General features: G+C 31.9%; 1 protein-coding gene across 1 annotated transcript; it reads left to right on the forward strand.

The window, feature by feature from the left end:
• Nucleotides 1-867: 867 nt before the first annotated feature.
• Nucleotides 868-13327, forward strand: LOC129222740 (splicing factor ESS-2 homolog). The gene is made up of 7 exons (XM_054857271.1): nucleotides 868-1061; nucleotides 2442-2616; nucleotides 4842-4934; nucleotides 6434-6703; nucleotides 7970-8215; nucleotides 9712-9916; nucleotides 12977-13327. The coding sequence occupies exons 1-7, from the start codon at nucleotides 960-962 to the stop codon at nucleotides 13266-13268; spliced, it is 1383 nt and encodes a 460-aa protein (XP_054713246.1). The 5' UTR covers nucleotides 868-959; the 3' UTR covers nucleotides 13269-13327.
• Nucleotides 13328-20939: the final 7612 nt, after the last annotated feature.

Here is a 20939-nt window from a genome sequence, read left to right on the forward strand (position 1 = left end):
CTTTTCAAATGAATAAAGAACAAAAAATCATGCATGCGAACAAAAATTTCTCTCATTTCGTAAGTTTAGAAGCAATTTATACGTTACAGCGTGCGTTTGTTTTAGTTTTTTCATCCATCATTAGAAAGTGATTGCAGCGCCCCCTATAGTTTGTTGGAGTTGCAAATTGTCTAATGCTGGATGAAAAAGGTAAAACAAACAAATACCGTAACTTATAACTTGCTTTAACGCTATGGGGGTGAATGACTGTAATTTTTCATAGTGTTTGTGGGAAGCTTTCTTTTCTATTCTTCTGAAATTACATTACATCATAAACTGTCTGAAGATTGTAATTTACCCCAAAGAAAACACGTGGAATATGGAATCTTTTACCTTTTCCTTTAGCATTGTTAATCACCGCAAGGTAGCGCATTCGAGCTCTGGAGTTGCGAATAAGGCTTTTAAAAGGATTTTCAATTTTCCCTCTTGATTCTACAGTTGCGACTCAGTCGGGATTTTTTAAAATTTTTAATTTTATATAGCTTGTAATGTAAACTGTCCCTAATAAAAGCACGCAAAACGTCTCCATGGAAGTCGACAGTGCCGAAGCAAAAACCTGAAACTGACGGTCTTACCCAACTTCCATTGTGTTTTTATTATGGAGTCTGAAAGCAAAACCACTCTAGAGGCACATAGAGTCTCTAAGGGACTCTAGTCGAAAGTAGAGCACATTCAACTACGGTTTTTATTCACAGAACAAATAGTACTCCAGTATGTCATGTAACTCGGTCATCAGCATTTATACCGGAAGTAGAAAAGAATAATTGTGATGTGTAACATTTCTCTGATGAGAACTGTGCTATCTTTACCGAAGCGTAGGATTGCATATCCGTTAGTCACTTTGTTGTCATTAAATTCTACGCGTTGCTCAACTATATCTTCATGTTTTAAACAAAAACTCAAAGATTAGATTTAAAAGCATGAGTATTACTCCGATTTCCACAGTATGCTTGATTGATGACACAAATGAGAAGAAAAATGTTACTACAAAAAAGATTTTATCGGAGGAAGAATATACGGAGGTTTGTGAATTTGTTAAACATGGTTTTTAAATATGAATCGTATTTTGTCAATTACATTTAAATTTCATAGAACATATAGTGTGTTACTCTAAATGCATCATTTAGTTTTTAATTAAAGGAGAGTTAAACTTTGAAATCTTTCAAGTGTAAAATATTGTCCTCTATGTCATTTATCACGATAGGCAATAGTAAAGAATATAACTTCACTAGCATTTTCAGGCCCATTGTTTGAAATATTAGAATGTGGAAAATTCTTATCCGTGTCTTTTATATTTATAAATGTGTTGATACATGTGTTTTTTTTTATCTCTCGTGTTTCGAGTATGTACTCCTTCTCTTAAATATTTTGCCTGTGCAGGCTAATTTTTGCAAAGAAAATTAGTTTAAAAAAAAGTAATTTTTTATCAAAAGTTTCACCGAGAAAGTATTTGGCGCATTTTGGTATTTTGAACAAAGGGTTAAAGAAGTGATGACAGCCTTCACAAACAATAGAAATTATGAAACATTTTTTAAGAAATAGTTGAAAGAGTATAAAACTTCTTTTTCCCCCAGATATTGAAAAGCTACAAGAACTCTAATATTTTCAAACAACATTGGTTCATATTTGCGACATGAGTTTTGTGCAAGTATCATTTTTGCAGCTGAGATTTTTTTGTACATGATTTTATAAACACTGTTGTTTCTGGTCTAGGAGAATAATATTTGGTTTTAAATTTCATGTAGCATCATTGTACAAACATTTTTAAATAAGCTAAAGTTTTCACACGCTGAAATATATGGAAACTTTGCAGATTAGGATTTTAGGCACTCTCCAGGAGCTAACGATCGCACGTTAATCAACAGGTACTACACTAGAAAAATAGGGTGAAAAACATGAATTACTTACATGATTTCTTGGAAAAGTAGAGCTAAAAAGTTAAAATTAGGTTTCAAGAGGAAGGTGCACCTCTCGATCTTGTGCTTTGTTCATCTTTTAGGGACCAAGAGGATTTAACTCCCTTGATATAAAGGCACACAGGGTCGGAGCCTTAATACTTGCCTTAAAGGCTAACATTTGAGGCAGTGAGAAGCAAAGGGATGTAAGTAGAAATTTTCAAGTTTCGAGTTAAACGGCTTTAAAGATAACGTCCTAGGTAAGCATTCGTTGAATTTTTTTTTCAAATAAGACTGTACAGCAGCACCTACCGGGGCTACTAGTACCATTTCTTGTCCAATGATAGAGAGGTTATCCTATCATTTGTATTAGTTGTCTGCAAATTTTTAATTTTGCCCCTTACATCCCTTTGCTTCTTGCTGCTTCATATTTCCTTGTGAAATCATATGTTTGATATACTTTTGTTTTTTAAAATTTTCAATAATAAAGCAAACTTTATGTTTCAGAAATTAGATAAAATCATTACAAGGGACTTTTTCCCCGATGTGCCAAAACTAAAAGCTCAAAACGAATATCTTTCTGCTCTTGAAAAAGGTGATATTGCTAAAATACAAGAGATTCAACTAGCTTATCAACCAAGTCAAAGCTCTAGAAGCAGAGTTAATTCAGTTAGAACTGTTGGTAAGTATTAAAGTCATTTTTGTTTATTTTTTAACTAGTTATAACGCAGTGCATAGAGAAGACTCTGAAATTTTTTATGGAATCAATAATTTTATTACAACAGTGAACTTTCTCAAATCTGCTGACCCAAAATAAGGTCTAAAATCGGCACAAGATTTAAAATGTAAACAAAGACGTTTGAAAACATATATAGGCCATTCTCACAGAAATAATCATTTTCATGTTAGAAATTACGAATATTTTATGACACATGCACATGTGTTTTGGAATGTAAATACTTTTCACGAGTGTTTAACAAGGTAATAAAAGTGAAATTTCTCTATATTTTGTTTTTGAATGCACTTTGTGTTAAATTTAATGTACCAAAATGTCAATTCTTCACTTGTTTCTACTGTTGAAAAAGGAAAGCTGAAATGATTTCAAAGTAAGCAAACCGCAAACCATATGTTCATATTTTTATGTTTTCCATTCCATAAATTAAACAATATAATGCAAAAAACTCATTTGAATTTTAATTGCTTTCAAAAAAATTTTCACATAAAAATTACTTAAGTTTGTCCCCAATAAGTTGCATTATTCTCTTACAATGCTAAATTAATTCCTCTTGGATTTTTCTGAAAAGAGAATCAATCTTTGTACCAAAAGCAAATAACTTATTTTCACATTCAAGTATTTGTGTACATAAATTATTAACCTAAATTGTTAACATTAACTTCTGTGACAATTCTTCAATACCTAGCAAAGCTCCCCCCCCCCTTTTTTTTTAGTAAGAATAAAAACTGATGGACCTACAAAATTTGTTTACTCAATTTGACTGGTCCACAGGTAAAAAAAGGTTGAGAAATGCTGCCCTCCCATAAACAACCTTTGAGATGTATACACTAAGCCGTCCGTATACAGGGGGTCTTAGGTTCCCCCCCTATAGGTTCGGTTTGACATTTAAATGTTTGTTTATACTTAAAAATTTCCAAAAAATATTGTTCCAAAACTCAAATGTCTTTCATATGTATATTAATTGCATAAAACGCTTTCATAATTGATAACCCGATGACTTGAACATTTGCACAAATAGTGCAAAGCTCCGCATGAAAGTTTTTAAACCCTCCCCGAAATTATTTTCTGGTTACGGCCCTGCGAATACAACCTTTGGTTTTCCCCAGAAGAGGACTGGTTTTAGAACTCATTGATTTAATTAAATGTTGAGTTTGAATTTTATATTAAGAATGTTAAATAGTTAAAAATGTAGAATCCATTTCTATTTAACGTTTAATTTGAACTAGTGCCAGTCCAGACTCCTTACAGGACCAAAGTTACCCCAAAGCTGTGTTTTAGAGACTTACATTTCAAAAAAATTGCGTGCACAATATTACACCAATTGTGCCACAATATCACACCAATGACATCTTTCAAAATAAGGAGCTGGATCCTCTCTTGAATTTCCATAATTATAATTTGAATTAAGAGCGTATCCCAATCGTTTTCATGCTAGGGTTTGCTGGTGACTATAAGGTAGGTTTCGGTTTCATGTTTCCTTTTTGGGATGCCTTTTATCAATCTATTATTTGAAGAACCAATTTCAGTAACTACTTTTTATTGGAGCATATGTGCACCAATAGGTTAGGAGCTAGTTATGTAGTGATGGCTAAAAAATAGAAATGTTAATATTTAGCAGAAACCTCAAGTAAACAGGAACTGCCTAAAAATTATTTAAATAATCAAAGAGCATGAATCAAAGAAGGTGCTCTTTGAAATATCTTCTTCAAGTATTGTATTTTTTTTTTCTTATATGTAAGTTTATTTTTAAATACTGATTGCAGTGTAGCATTGAAAAATCAACATTTTATACTGTTGCTACATTGCAAAATTCTAAAATCCACAAATGTCACGATCACAAACTGTATGAATTTGAGAGAATTTGTTGACTATGTTTAAGTTAAGTGAAGTTAAAGTATGCAACTTTCTAAAAAGTTTTTTTTTTTTTTTTTTTTTTTTTTTGATGCAGCAAGTGCATTATGTTGTAATTAAAAAATAATAACTTATTAATGAAACAAGTTTTGATTAAGACTACAGTTGAATTTAATCACTAGCAAAGAATGTTGAATGATATACAACTACATTACTATTTAATTTATCAAGTAAAAATTAGTATAAAACTAGTTCTGTTACCAACTCATCTCTGTGATTATCATATCCAATATCATAATATTGTTTTTTTCTTCTAAAAGCTTCAACTCCTGCAGGATTTGAAACACCAGATGTAAGCTCAGCAGCTTCTCCACTTAGAAGTGAAACAGAAACAAGTAGAGCAGACTCAATTGGTAACTAAAGTATTTGAATATTTATTAAATATGTGTATAATATAGATGTTCATTGTGCTCATAGTTAGGAAGATGTCCTAGCACAGTATGTATATATGTTTTCAACAAGTTAGTTTAGTTTCCTTTAGTAAAATTCAATATATTATATGTTTAACTTATGATCTATAGAGGAAAAATGTCGGCATAATTGTTCAAACTGTATATAACGCTAACCCTTGTACATTTTTTTTAAAAGTATCATTATAGTGTATAGTGTTCTTTAAGTATTGAGAGAAATTTTAAGTTCCAATATTAGACATGAGATTCTTCCTCGGATCAGCTATTTTGTGCCTTTTTGTTATTTTCCAAACTTTAACTGATTTTTGCTAGTTAGCTAATGTTTTTCTGTGACATATTTTCTTTCTATAGTAGCGTTTGTAAAATGGTTAGTTTAGTCCCATAGTGAATTAGGTGTTGAAAGAGTGTTTCAAACATATGAATTTGATGCAAAAATCAGGAGATAAAAAAGACGTGCGTTATAGTGATATTTTCAAATTTGATCACTTTTGTCTCATACAATATCTATTTTTTAATTACATCTCTTTTCCCGCTATTTTCGATCATACGATTTTACCTTTTGAGCTTTTCTCATTACCTGTTCTACTTGCAGTTTCAATGTCTTGAAATGCACAATCTTTTTGCATCCTTTGCTGAATTTAAAATTTTTGCTTTCAGAATGTTCTGCACTTGTTTTCAAAGTATAGACGAATAATTTTGAATATTATTTTCCTTTAACCTAGATTTTTAAAATTTTCATGCATGTGGATACAAAATACAAGTATTGTTCTTTACAGAAAAGAAGTTAATGTAACTATGACTTTTCGACTCAAATCAAATTTAGATCTAGTTATGATTTTAAGCAATTTTTGCAATTCAGGACGTTTGTGTAGATTCGGTGGATGAAAGAATCATTCAGAGGTGAAAAATCGGTGCAGCAATTTTCCAAATTCAAATCTTTGAATCCAGGTACCAAGATATTAAAATCCTGTACTTCTGTATTCATCAATTGAATGCTGTTTTGTGCAATGAAATTGACTTGTTTCTTTAATTATGCAGCATTGTGAAGGCTACGCGAATGCTAATCACAACATACAATGCTGCCAAATTATGCTTGCCGCCACTATAGATACTATAATCCCCTGTATGAAATTTGGTTAATATTTTTTATAGAAATAAGAGCAATAAACTGTTATAAAAAGCAACTTCTTATTTATTTTCCACTAAATGAAGAAACTACTAAGCATTTATCTTAGGTTCTGAAGCCGTTGGAATTCTATTGAGCATCTGGTCTCCTGTTAAAAATATAGAACATATTTAAACCTGAATTGAAGTTATTTATTTCGATGCCTTTTCTTTTTAAATCTATATTTTCTGTTTTGTACGAGTTTCCTCTTTTTTCTGTTTTCATCAACCTCATGTCTACAATATATCATTATGTTAAATTTATATTTTGGTTCTAGCATCTGAGAAGAAACCTGTGTCTCTCGATCAGTTTCTTGCCCAGAGTACTAGTGAAGACAACGCTTCATTTCAAATAATTATGGAAAAATCAGCTTTAGTTCATCAGCAGAAGTATCCTTGGTTATATAAAGATGAAAATGAAGAACAAAATAAATTGACTAAAATGCTCGCTTTGCCGTCTGCGGAGAGTGATACGATAAAAGAAGAAAAGCCTGAGCTGGTTACTTGGGCATACAAAAATCAAAATTCTCTGATGTATGTTCCTCCTGGTAAGTCAATTTCCAATTATTCTTGAAACTTGTTATTAAGTAGCATAACATACCAGGGTAAAATTTCTTGGCTCATTTTCCATTTAATGCTTGTGTTATTTTAATCTTTCTCTCCCAGTCCCTACGCTGCACTACTGAAATATGCTCTTGAATATATAAGCAAGAATCCAGTGTTAGAAATAAGCAGTTGTTAGATGCAACAAAAATTTTTCATGCCCATAATTTCAATTCTAGGTGACAAATTTCACACCTAGTATTTTGGGTTCTATTGAACCCAGTGAGGTTTTTATCAATTTTTCTGAGGGGTATACTCCCAGTACTCCACTATGCACAATATGTGTATGCGATCATATGCATAATATGTCCAGAAATTCTTGAGGGTATAACCCAAGGGTGATAAAGTTTTGGGTTTTCCAAGAAGGAAAAAACTGGTAAAATTAAAGTTTCATATTTTTCATCTGTTTCGAAAATTAACTTTAATTAACTACCACTGTTTACTACCACGTTACCATTAACGATTAATAACTACTCTTTATGTGCAGCTATAAGGATCCCTTGGTAAAAATTAACCGGTAGCTAAATCATTTTATTGTTTTAGAAAATTTTAAAATGTAATGATAAAATCTAAACTATAAATGAACATTTTTGAAGCTTGAGGGTATATGCTATCTATCTAAAAAAAATTTGAGAGTATACTGCATATCGTATACCCTATGGGAACACCCCTGGTTGAACCTTTTCTTTCACCAATTCACCAGAATCACAACATCTGTTTAGAATATAGATGCGGTATTTGGAAGGAAAATAAAAATTAATTGCGGTATAATGTTAAGCACTATAGTTGGGGCAAACCTAACCTGGCAGTGTTGTAATGCTGTGATTAGGATCTGCGTAGCCTTCACAATGCTGCCAGGTTAAGTTTGCCCTAACTATAGTTTTGGACATTGAAGGAAGAAAATATAATTTGTGTTACGACTGAATTAAGCTCTCCCTTTTTTTACAAATAGACAAAGAATCCATTTATGTGCTCTGCATTGGTATGAAAAACTTTGTCTTTTAAAACTCTCTCATTTTATCATTATTTGTGTAACGGTTTCATGCTGTTACTTTTTTGGTTTCCAGTTCTTAAATTTCATGCTCAACAGCTAAAATTTGTTTGAAGATAGTTTTTTAATTGCTTTTAGTTTTACGTTGAACGCACTCTTGTACCTGTAAAATTTGTTGTTAGCAGTGGTATATAAATTATATCGCAAATTATGCTTGCAGGGGCTGACTTTACAATTGAAGAAAAATTATCCTACGGAAACCGGAAAGAAATTTCACACAACAATACAAGATTTGAAGCCCCTCCGTTTGATGAAGAAGCAAATAAAGAGGCCATTGCTGAAGCAGCATCAGTTCAAGCTAAGATGAAGGAAGGCAAAGTTGGAATTGATGGGAAAGAAATTATTCCTGGTGATTCACCTCAAGTAAATGGTTATGGCTTTGTTGGCACACCAGTACCTGATCCAGGTATGATCTGTAAATATCTGTATAGTTAGAAATAAAAATACAAAATTCCATTTAAATCCATCCAACCAAAATAAGTTAATGCTCCATTGTTATGGCTTAAGAGAATGATTTTCATTAATAAATTTGTATCAACTTTTTAAAAAAAATCATTTCTGACCTTTAAATCAACATCTCTTCACTTCCTCTCTACTCCAGCTGTCTGATGTATTTTTTAATTCTGACTGGAAGGTTATAAGTTTCATTGTTGTAGATTTGTTTGTCCGTCTATAGCTCCTAAATGGATGAAATGACTTTAATTATTGTTTTTTGTTGTTGTGATTCAAAAGGTGACTTTATTGAGAGTATTTTTAACTAGATCTTGTGTTTGTAAGGCTTTAATTACTGGAGATATTAATCAAAAACTGAAAACTAGCATATTTTGCAATCTAAGTGGTGAAAACTCAACCGTTTAAATTGTTCCTTTATGCACTTCAAAATGATACCCTCTGTGGAAAACATCCTGTGTTTGCAAAGTGTATAATTTCCACAAAAATCTACACCTATCAAAGTGGTATGTAATTAAATGCATGAGAATTAATATTTAGTAGGAATGAAGTAGAAAAAATAAAATAAAGCTGCCTTGAAAGCATGTTTGCAAGTGAAAAAAAAGTCTTTTTTTTTTTAAATTATTTAAGAGAAGCTTTTATGAAAGGCGTTTTTAAGTTACTGGAAACATTGTTATAATCTGTTTCAGTGATAGAAATAAATGGCCGTAAGTCACATTTTGAGACCAAACATTTTGATTTTATGCCTACATTTGCAAATCTAGGTGCCAAATTTGAGGCCTGAAGTTTTGGATTACATCAGAGCTTTCCCCCTCCTAACTCATTGTGATTGAAGTGAAGAATTACTTTATAAAAGTAATTTTAAAATACAATCTATTTTGTGTCTGTAAAAATCATGTTTTTTCCATAGATGTTATAGATTTTTAAAAAATATATACATCATTTTAATTTAATAAAATAATGTTAATATAATGACATGCGGACAAATGTGAATGTCTTTGATTCATTTAAAATGGCATCTAGATTATTCATTTAAATGCCTAAAAGCTTATCCTAAGTGACATCATTACCGCTTAAGTTTTTGATTTTAACACTGACCTGTTTTTAAAAGTTGTTGAGTAAAGTAAAGGAATCTTGTGAAGGTTTATAAATAGAATCAATTTTGTTCTAGTTGGAACACAGATAGGATGACTGATCTTACTATGGGTTTATTTGATAATTTATTTTTTCACCTTTTTTTAAACAATTTCTGTACAAAATTTGAAATGACTAATGTAATTTTCATACTTTTGTCTTTCTGAATTTAAAATAATAAGAGATTTTATTTTCTCTGTTATTTTCCACCCTCTTGTAAACATATTGTCTAAAGAATTATGCATGAGTAAATTAAATAAACTAAATAGTAAAGAATCTATCAATATTTAGCTGTAAACTCTTTTTATTTATTTTCAGGTATTACCGATACCCCTATCATGACTTGGGGTGAAATAGAAGGTACACCATTTCGATTGGATGGAAGCGATACTCCCTTACCTCAAAATCCTGGTGGACAGCAGTTCAAAATCCCAAATTTATCAGCAAGGGAAAGGATTGCTTTGTCTTTAGCTGACAAAGTAGCTAAGAAACATCGTAAAAAAACAAACACTACCTTATTAAGGTATGTTTCAAATGTTATATGTTTTTGTCAGTAGTAAAACATTTAACTTTGTGTGGAAACAGTTGTGAAAAAATCAACATTACTAATGCATACTTACCATCTTTACTGGGTTTTTTGGTGGGGGGGGGGGGAGTTTCCCATAGTTTGAGTATTTTTTTCAATCTTCTGGTTCCTACAAAAATCTTTTTTTTTTTTATTTTATAAATCTCGGAACAACTCCCTTTATTAAGGAAATTTTATGAAAAATCCCTCCTTTTATGGTTTTTAACAAAGAAATGTACTCCATGGTTTGAGAGTTTACTCTCAATTCAAATTTTATTACATCAAAATCTGGCAATATTATCAACGCTTATTAACTTTGAAATTTTATATTAAATCAGTAGCTTCTTAACTTTTTATACCTGGACCCACTCCCCCTTTTTAAATAAAGAAACATTTCTCCCCCTCCCCCTTTAGTAAATTCAATAAACAATTTCAAATTTTGTATAAAATTATTTTTATGTAGCAAAACATACTTATTTATTGTTATGTTGTTATTTAAATACTGATAGTTTTACTACATTCAACAACTTTTAAACTAGTAAAAAATTTGATGTGAAAAAAACAATATTAGAAAAGTACCACTACATTACTAATGTGATGGGTAGGCTTGCTTTTGAGGGTAAAATTTTCTGAAACAGTAATCATAGATAGTAATACGTTTGCCGTACACAGATACATTTGCTTCTGTGCAGATACGTTTGCTGTAGCTATGTGCACCGCCTGATAATTTTTAATGAATATTAATATTAAACATGGATTATCTTTAAAACAGGTATCTTTAAAACGGGTAGAAACCACCTTTTGCTCTCATGGCTATATGATTGAAAGTAAAAGGCATTGCATTAATACAAATTTTGCTTATTTACTGTGCATTGTTTTCCATACCTGCAGATACTTTTGAGTTTTTTGCGAAGATACAGTGAAACCTGTGTAAGTTGACCACTTGCGGTGCAGTACTTTGGTGGTCAATTTAGACAGGTGGTCAACTTATAAAGGGGGTAATGATTTTTTTTTTTGTCATTTCTTGCACCATGTATTCATTTTTTGACTAATTGACACTTATTCTTTCTTTTCAACTCACTTTCATTGTTTAGCATTACTTTGAAACAATAATTTAAAATGTTATTCAATTATTTTTAGAGATTATTTTCCCAGAATGACATATAATGTGTCATGCAAATTTAAAATTTCAGTAAATTGATCAAAAAAAAAGTCTTATTGTTTATGAAAAGTTACTCATTTGGTATTAATAGTTCCTAAAAATTCATAGCTAATCAAAAATTACAAATTTTTCGCTTTATTTTTTTCTCATATACATTTATAACCCCATGATGATCTACTCAAACTCAAAAGGAGGTTTAGTTATGCTGCTGTTTCATTTAGTTTGTTAAATCTGATCTGACATCAAAAATATTCTTGGAAAGCTATAAAAAAAAATAATAAAAAAAAAAATAATAATTTGCTAAATGAAATTTTAAAAAGTAAACCAAGTGGTCAACTTACAAAGAGTTTTTTACAATACTCCAAACCAAATTTGGCGTACATTATTGGTCAAGATAGACAGGTGGTCAAGATAGAGAGGTGGTCAAGTTACAGAGGTTTTCCTTCATTATATAAGATAGGACTAATTCCGTTCCAGACAAAAGCGGTCAACATAGACAGGTGGTCAACTTACAAAGGTGGTCAACTTTACAGGTTTTACTGTACTTTATATTTTTATCTTACTATGACAGTAATATTGTTGAAAAAAAAAATTAGTATGGATGCTCAACCCCGAGTGATGTAGCTATGACGTATTGAAAGGAAATAGTTATTTTCAGTGTGGATGCTCAAATCTAAAGGATGTATCAATGACATTTTGCTAATTCTTATATTCGGACACCGATATGATTTGAATGGATTTTTTTTCTTTCGTATAAGAAATGATATGTTGGCAACATCTGTGTGCCCCCCTCCCCCATACAATTATTCTATGCTTCACTAGAGAGGTTCATGCCACAAATTAGAAACCTCTGTATTAAATTTTAATTTAACTTTTAATTTTTCATTTCAAGTTTAAATTAATTATTCTATGTGTTTAATATAAAGAATTGGCATTTGATTGTTCTTAGTAGGATAGTAAAAATAATCTATTTCCCCTTAAATAGCATTGAAAAATGCAATATTTCAGTGCATCAAAACCATCAACTAGATTTGTTTTGTGGAATGTTGGCAGTTATGCTAAAGCACCAAGTGCAAAAATATTGCTAACACCAGTTTCTGGAATACATGGAACCTACTTTCAATGAAACGAAGTTTAGAGCTTAAGATACTAAGCAGCAGTAATAATTTAAAAAAAACATTTGTCATGTGGAAGCTCAAAACCTCTCCACATTAAAACTTTCCTTATGACCAGGGGTTGACTGGTTTCCCTATAACAGGGCGCCAACTTTGGTTGGGTGCCAACCAACAACAAATAGGGTGCCCAACTTAGGGTGCCAATTCGAGTGCCCATGTAATAGGGATAGTGGTTACAGACTCCCTTTCCTCTCCGAGGGGAAAAAACAGTCGAGAGACAAAGAGATTCGAACTTAGCAACAAAAAATATTTGAAAGTAACCCTTTAAGTGAATTTTTGACACTATTCATATTACAAAACAATTGTTTCTTTAAAAGACATAACAAAGTTGTATCAATATCTCTCTCACTGAAATGCATACATTATGCCAACCACTAGCGCAGCCAGAAATACCTTCTGGAGGGTTTTTTTTTAAATCTAAAATACCTTCTGGAGGGGTTTTTTTGATCAAGACAGCTCTTTCATATGCAAAAACTGCTGCATTAGAATTTGCATTTATGTTAAAAGCAATAGCTCAGGGGGTGTTTTCACCCCCCAAACCCCCCCCCCCTCACTGCGCCGCTGATGCCAACACATTCTAAAATGTATATGTAAAACTATGACACATTCTTTTCGACTTGTTCAATATACATATCTTTTGGATATTATTCACAAGCAGTCTTTTTATATTTTTATTTCTAGTCCTCTCCATATGGGCTCATATTCACCGGCAACTCCAATGGAAAAATTACAGAACATGTCCCCCGCTGCTCGTAAATTGGCATGTGCTAAACTAGGAATTCAACAAAATACCGATAAAGCTCTCCGAGCAAGCTATTCACCTTCGCCATTAAGGACTCCTAACGCTAACAAAACACCAGTAATTCAACGTAGTCCTGTTGTCTCCCCTGCTATTAAAACACTCATCAAGCCATCAGATGCAGACACAATGTTGAATCTTCCCAAGCGACATAAAGCCAGTGATTTCTTCTAAAGAAAACATTTGATTGTAATTTATTCTTGTAAATATGTACACATTAAAAAATATTTTCATTAAATTATTTTTAAAAACTGGATTCATTTGTGTGTGTTTTGGAAAAAATGCTTTCCTGATTTTAAGAATTGTGGGTTTCTTTAGTACTTGTTTCATTCATTTCCAAAAAAAAATATGGTGTATGTGTGGGGGGGCAGTCGAAAACTGAAAAAATTAATAAAAGGTTCCATTAAATTTAAGCTTTGAAGTGCTTCTGTTTGAGTATAATGTTTTTAATAGAAATTTAGAGTGATATGATTGTTAAAACATATATATAGCTGTAGAGATACTGTCGGCCAGCTTAAACGAAATATCGTCGGTTCCAAGAAATATTTGATTAAGCGGGGAAATTTTATTTACCTTTCCTGGTTGACAACTTTTGTCTTAAATCGTAACCATAAATCAATATCTAAGTAATAGAAGAAAAACAATGTTTAAAAAGCGTTTTAAATAAGCTAAGTAATAAAAAACACAGTATAATAATTAAGTATATATAATACAAGTACGTATGAAAATTATAAATATGTAACTTACAACTTGAGGTATTAAATCTTTGTTTCGACACCTTTTTTCAGTTCATATTTTTTGTAGAAAGTCCTTAATATTGGATTCCACTTGGGTGTGTGTGTGTGCTCAAGGTATTTTGAGAAGACTTTTCTAACTTCAATTACCGTGTTTTACGTAATTTATATTTATCAATTCTTATCTGCAATGATTATATTTCAATGTGTTTTTTAATTTACTTATCAACTGTCTGTTGGTAATGACAGCTATAAAAGAAACTATATAGAATAGTGAAAATGCTTTGATGAAACATGAATGTTGTTTTTCCCGCCCGTTGTTTGCCGAAAAATACTATTTTAAATTTTTACGTCAATAACTGCTCTTATTTAATTTTTTTTAACGTATTCAAAAATTTTCTCAGCAAAAATATATGCGAAAGCTGATCACTATTATTCGGTTATCCGGGGAAATTATTCGATTAAGCGGGCATCTCTGACATTACACCTATGGGGAAATATTTGGTTCCAGAAGTTTTTATTTGTATATGTGGGGTGTTCGTTTATCCGTTACCCGATTAAACGGGACAGGCAGTAATAAGATTTTTTTTTAAAAAATTTCTCCCTTTTATTTTTTTGCAAGCAAAATATTTCTAATCCTTAAGTAACATTATTATGATTTGGTAAAAATGTCCTACAGAAAAGAAATATTTGATAAAGCCCTCCCCCCAAAATAAGTCTGTTTGCGGCTATGCATATCAGTAAACATGACCCTCTTTCCACACATTGCGCAAAAGTTTACATTTGGAAAAGTACCTCTCCTATTGCAGAATTTTCCATTGGAAGGGGGGGGGGGGTGCACGCAGAAAAAACCACAAAATATCTCAGAGAAGGAATTACTAAATGGAGGGAGCAAGTCCAATCATTGGCTTAGAAAAAGCTGAGGCTAAGACTCCAAGTCACATGACTCAACAACGACAAATGGTTGACAGGTTTTGTGTGAAACTAGCGAAAGAAACCTAATTTCTTCCAATGCTTTGCTTTAAAATCTACCACATGACTTGGGGTCTTCAGTTCAAGAAAGAGTCTTCCCTCAATCCATTTTATCTCTTCTCACTGAAAATAACTTCCTGAAGTTTTGAACATGGCTTTTCACGGAAATTTCAAAATGTAGCTTTTAAGAAAATGTGCTTCAGGTGTTTTTTTTTTTTAGAGGAATAGTCAGGGCTGGATTTGGAAGTGTGGAGGCCCCGGGGCAACAAAGGAGTGGAGACCCTTAATCAGGATTCGAAAAGATCGTCATATTTTCGAAAATATCCGATACTTTGATATATATGTATATATCCAATATTTTCAACCAGTGAAAGTTAGGATATTTTGTAAAAATTTTATTGTTAGGGCCACTTTGTTGTGGAGGCCCGGGACAGTAGCCCCACCTGCCCTCCCCTAAATCCGGCCCTGTGAATAGTACTTTATGGAAAACATCATTTTTACTTTAGGTTTTTACCACTTAATAAGTCCACAAGAATTTTTTTAAAAAAAACCTAAATATTTAAACAATATTTTAGTGAGAATCATAAGTCATAGAAACAGGAAAATTTGCTCTTTTTGTTATGTTTAACTGGATATTAAAAAAATGCCTAACAAAGACAAATGTGTACTGATGTTTTTAAACCATAGGTAAGAGAAAATGAAAGTTTTTTGAAATTCAGTTAATAGTTTTTGTAGGGTTAAAAAAAATACTTCAAATATCTTGATGACAGTATAAAGTATTTAGAGAAATGCAGAAAAAGTATCCAAATCCATCTCATATTGCACAAAGAATCCTGATTTTGCAGTAAAGAACATTGCGTGAGCGAATGCACCTTTGAACTTTTTGTCATTTATTCCTTTCCGTTATGGAACATATGTTGCACACACACAGAGTTGATCCAAGATTTATTTTTTATTTTAATTGTACTTCTTTTGCCCTTCTCATGGATGTAAATGATGAAAAGCAACAGAAAAACATCTTGATTGTGAAAAGGCAATGAGTAACACCTGTCAAATAAATCAGAAACTTAAAAGGTAAAAAGTGATACAGTGTGAAAATAAATATTTCTTGGGAATTCCAGGATTATTTTCCAATGAACATTTTCACGTGCACACAGAGCCCGATCATCCTGACGTTGGACATGGGGTACATTTCTATTTCAGGGACCCCCTAGGACCCGACTAAGATTTTTGAAGACACTGGGCATGAAATTCATTTTGTGCAACCCCCCATTCCCGCTTTTTTTATGTGTTGAAGCAATTAAATATTTCGATACTTGCGTTTTTACGCAACCATACTAAATTTGGTGGTACCTCATATCACAATATAATACACACATTTAAAAAATAGAAGAGATATAGTAGTATACGATAAATATATAAACTTTGCCCGTTGCAGTGAACCGTAAATACCAAAATGATCTATGATATAACTTTTAATAGTAAATACAGACTAAATTTGGAGTGGTTTTCTGATTTGCAAAGAGATCACATTTTTAAGGGGAATTTTTTTAAATCAAGAAATAGATTTTTTTCCTTGTTTTGGCATTTGCAAAATATCAATGATATCATTGTACTCTAGATTCTGAATGAAATCATTATTTATTTTTAATTAGCATGATAAATTAAGGGGATTTTGGGCCCCTTGAAATCTAAGAGGAGGGGCTTGTGCCTCACATGCCCCCGCGGTAATCAGGCTCTGCGTGCAGAGATAAAAATACAGAAATATAATTACTGCATATAAATGAGTTAAAAAATGAATTAATGTTGGAATAGAATCAATGGGCATAAATTTCATAAAAGAGGAGATGTTTAGCTATAATGCCATTATAAGAGGAAAAAACTCAGAGGGAAAAAATGCAAGCAACTTTCTGCAGTGGCAGATCTCAAGTCTGGAGGTCATCCTTATATCTAATATTGATTTATCCTTTTGTTGTATTCCTCTTTTCCGAAGTTTTCGAATAATCAAAGGTGTTCCTGTTATGATCACTTCAATTAATTAAGGTTCTAATGCATAAATTGCCTACTTTACAATCAAAAGAATCATGAGTTGATGAAATTGGAAACAAATAGCAATTTTTTTTGGGGGGGGGAGGATAATTTCTTTAAATATTTACTGGTAAGTATTATTTTGCAGTACAGCTTTTTACAGATGCTCCCAAAAATAGATTATGAATATTATTTAACTAGAATCATTCGATTTACATATCACATAAATCTGTTGCTAATTTAACTATTTTGTTGGAAATTAAATCTGACAAATGTTAGGACTTTGTTTAAGAATGTCAGCTTAATATTGAGAAGCTAAACTATTAAACCATTATAGTACAGGAAACATTTCATTTGACTTTCATGTTACAAGAACCTATGCACACTTAATTTTACATTAAAAAAAAATCTTAAAACTCAAAATTTAACTGAGAATGAAAAAAGCTTGCCATCAAAATGTAACGATAGCAGTGGCGGAGACTCGGGGGGGGGGGGGGGGGGGGGGGGGGGGACTGCCGCCGCGCCGTTCTTTTTTCATCATCAAAGATTGCCTGAGTGTTTTTAAAGTTTAAATTTGAAAAAAATATGGGGAGATCACCGGACGATAGCTAGACTTCGGTTTCGAAAAATTTCTGGGGGAGAACAAAATAAACATGCTTCCTCCATCTTGAATCTTCAAGGAAGGCGTAAATTTGTGTTATTAAGATTCCAACTTCGAAATTTTTTCTAGGAAGAGAACTCGCTTCTCCCTAACATCAGTAATAATATAAAAATGCGTTTTTAAGACTCCAATTAAGAAACGAATTGGGAGTAGTTCTCTGCATTTTTCTTTGAAGTCACCAAAGGAAATATAAAATTGAGTTTGTACGATTTTATCAGTTCGAAAAGATTTGCTAGAGAGAACCTCTGAACTCATTCTTTGCTAATTAATTCATTCGAAGATATTTTGAAATAGTGTTTTTAAAACGATTCAGCTTTACAAAACATTCGGGAGAGAACCCCAGAACGCCTTTCCCTCCGTTAGCTAAAGATGTCTTAAATTTGCTTTTTTAAGGCACCATTTTGGGGAATTTTTCAGGAAGTTACCTTCACATCACCAAAGACGTTGTTTTTAATACTTCAGCTTCGAAAAAATTTTGGGGAAGAGCTTCCGAAGCATCTCTTCCGTAAGTGACCCAAAGATAGCCAAAAGTCAAGTCTTCAGCTTCCAAAAATGTCTTGCGCCCGCACTTATACTCCCAATGATGACTAATATTATTAGCTTTATCCCATGCTTTTACCAAGGGATGCTGAGAGCCAAGACAGACTCCTTGTCAGTTTGGTCGCCAGTCCTTCACCCATTTTTAAAATTAAAGGCAAAAAACTAATGATCTCTGTAAAAGTTGTTTCTGCGCCAGCGTAGTGTCAGTGCAAAGAAAACAACCGTCTTCGCTACCTTCAAAATATCGCCCCAAAACGCACAGCATTTTATTTAACATTTTAGCAGCGTGGTGCGAATTTTGAGGACTATAAGTAGTTTTTGGACATTGAAAGAAGAGTGTCTGAATTAATTACTACCATTTTTACCAATCAACAGCAGATACATTATTCGAAGCACGAAAGTTTGCATTTGAATGTTGTAATTGCTTTTTCATACTGTTTTATGATAAAAATCTTTAAAAAAGCAAAGAATAGAGAATGAATACTTTGAGTGAACCGCATACTTCTAATAATAGTTTATCTTGTTTGATTAAAAACTAAACCAAGTTCTCTTAAATTGTATGTAGAATTCCGTATTTAAAAAAATGTCTACGCATTTTTGCTTGATTGAATCAGCCGCTTTATTGAATCAAAGCTAACTGAAACAAACATGATTCATATAAGCAGCGGTCAAAGTATTATTATTACTTTTATTATTATTATGTAAGGACGTTTCATAAAGATGAAGCTATGATGCTAATTTATTGATTAATCAGGTAGTTAAGTCAGTTCAAATTGCATTTTAATGTTTTCCTGTGGATTCTTACAGCCACAAACTCTCAGTAATGCAAAGTATTTCCGACACATTAATATTAATTAAAAACATTATTGACATTCAAATCCTACTTAAACAAAAATAGTGAAGTCTAAAATATTTACCTGTATTTTAATTATTATTGTTCAACTAAATACATTTATTGCTTGACATGTACTTAAAACTATTAAACCTATGCTAACATTTCGCAACATGGTGTCCTGATTCCCAACCCCCACCCCCAGGTCGACTACGCTCGTTTGTCGCCTTTTGGCCTGAAAATGCGACTCTTAACGTAATACAGTAGAGAACCAATTATCCAGGAAGTTCGGGACCATAGCTATCCCGGATATCTGAATTTCCCGGTTTTCTGAATCGCTAAAAAGAGCTTTTGGCCGATTGTTTATAAAACTTAAATTACTACAATAAATAGTAATATGTATTAAAAAAAGAAGAAAACAGTTCGGAAATGCTTATCAATATCGAAACATTAAAAATTACTAGTGAGAGAATAATTTAAACATCAAAAATCTTAAGTTATTTAATAAGACCTGAGACCCTCACATTCAATTTGAAAAGGAAAGAAAAACACCAATTTTCGATGTTTTAAAATGAAAGAGAATGGGAAAGGAGAGAAACTAGTTTTTGAACGTAAATGTGCGATTTTTCTACTATAGTGTATGAGAGAATTCGTTTTTATGAACGCGTTTTGTTTTTTCCCTTTTTTGTAAAGGTTTGGCGTTAGCGATTATTGATAACTATTGCTTTTGCCCTCCCCCTTAAGTTAATACCAATTGAAATTTAATTTATGAGTTCCTGCAGCCTTATTATAGTCTTGCGTTTAACGATTTCTAGATTCAACCATCAACTATCCGGAAAAATCGAGAATAGCGGCGTTTCACGCGCTTTTGCGACGTCACTTCCGTTCTAAACGGTTTTAATTAAAGGCCATTCAATAAAATATTGCATTATAATGTGTCAATATTCATTTCTTTAGTTTTCAGTAGGAATAAAACACAAAAATTTCAGACTTACGTGCGTACTTTTTAGTTCAAGAAAATATTCCGGAAACTTTCCCCTGGCGTTAAAGACAACCCTTTGAAGTTCATTTTTGTAAAAATTTTCCCGAGTTATAGTTGAGTAATATGGTATTTATTAAGAAACCGCTCATTTTCTTTTAGGTATTTCAAAAAAAAAAAGCTTATAAGCATTTTTTTATTATACTTTAGTTTTATATAACTATAGTTTTTCAAAAATTGCCAAAAATGCGTATTTTTAAAAAATGGCGAGAAAATCGGCAAAAAGTTGCCGGTTTTCTGGTTTCCCGGTTTTTTGGTTCCCGGATAAAAGGTTCTGCACTGCACCGTATTACCCCGCATTATCCGGCATGCCGCAAAATTCGGGGGTCACCAGATTTCCAGTAACACTTACCTGGTTCTTTCTGCCATGCCAGAAAAATCGAGGCAAAAAGAAATTAATTAGAAAAAAAAAATTAATACTATAAAAAATATATGTTCAGCTTAAAAATAAATATAAGTTCTGTACATATTTTATTAGTATTAATAAACGGTTTAATTTTGTAAAGATATTTACTAACAATGTCATTTGCTATTTTAACAAGAAAAATATTGTTCAATAACGAACAATTTTATAAAATTTAAATTAAAACCAAGCAAACATTTCAGCAGTAAGTTACCGCCCCTAAACCAGTGCTAAAGAATCTACCATATAGCTATTCAAGTAAATAGAAATTAAACTTACTTCTCTAAAAGGAACCTAAAATAATTTAATTAAAAAAAAAATGAACAAATCGCAGTAACAATGATTGTTTCTGAATTGATTACTTTATTGGCATATAATAAAATCCGTTAATAATGACCTACCATAAATAACAAGAACATATTTATGCAATACACATTTTTCAAAAAAAGGTTACTTTCGGGATTTTTTTTTTTTTTTTTTTCTTTCTTACAGTAGTTTGCTTTTTGATGGGAACTGAATGCGGAAATTAATTTTTGTTCTGTTGCAAAATAAACCTTGAATTATCAGGCATGCCGGAACATTCGAATTTCCCGGCATGCTGGTAAACCTCGCTTTTTCTGGCATGCCGGTTAATGC

Source organism: Uloborus diversus, chromosome 5 (genome assembly GCF_026930045.1).
Source record: "Uloborus diversus isolate 005 chromosome 5, Udiv.v.3.1, whole genome shotgun sequence".
Taxonomy (NCBI): domain Eukaryota; kingdom Metazoa; phylum Arthropoda; class Arachnida; order Araneae; family Uloboridae; genus Uloborus; species Uloborus diversus.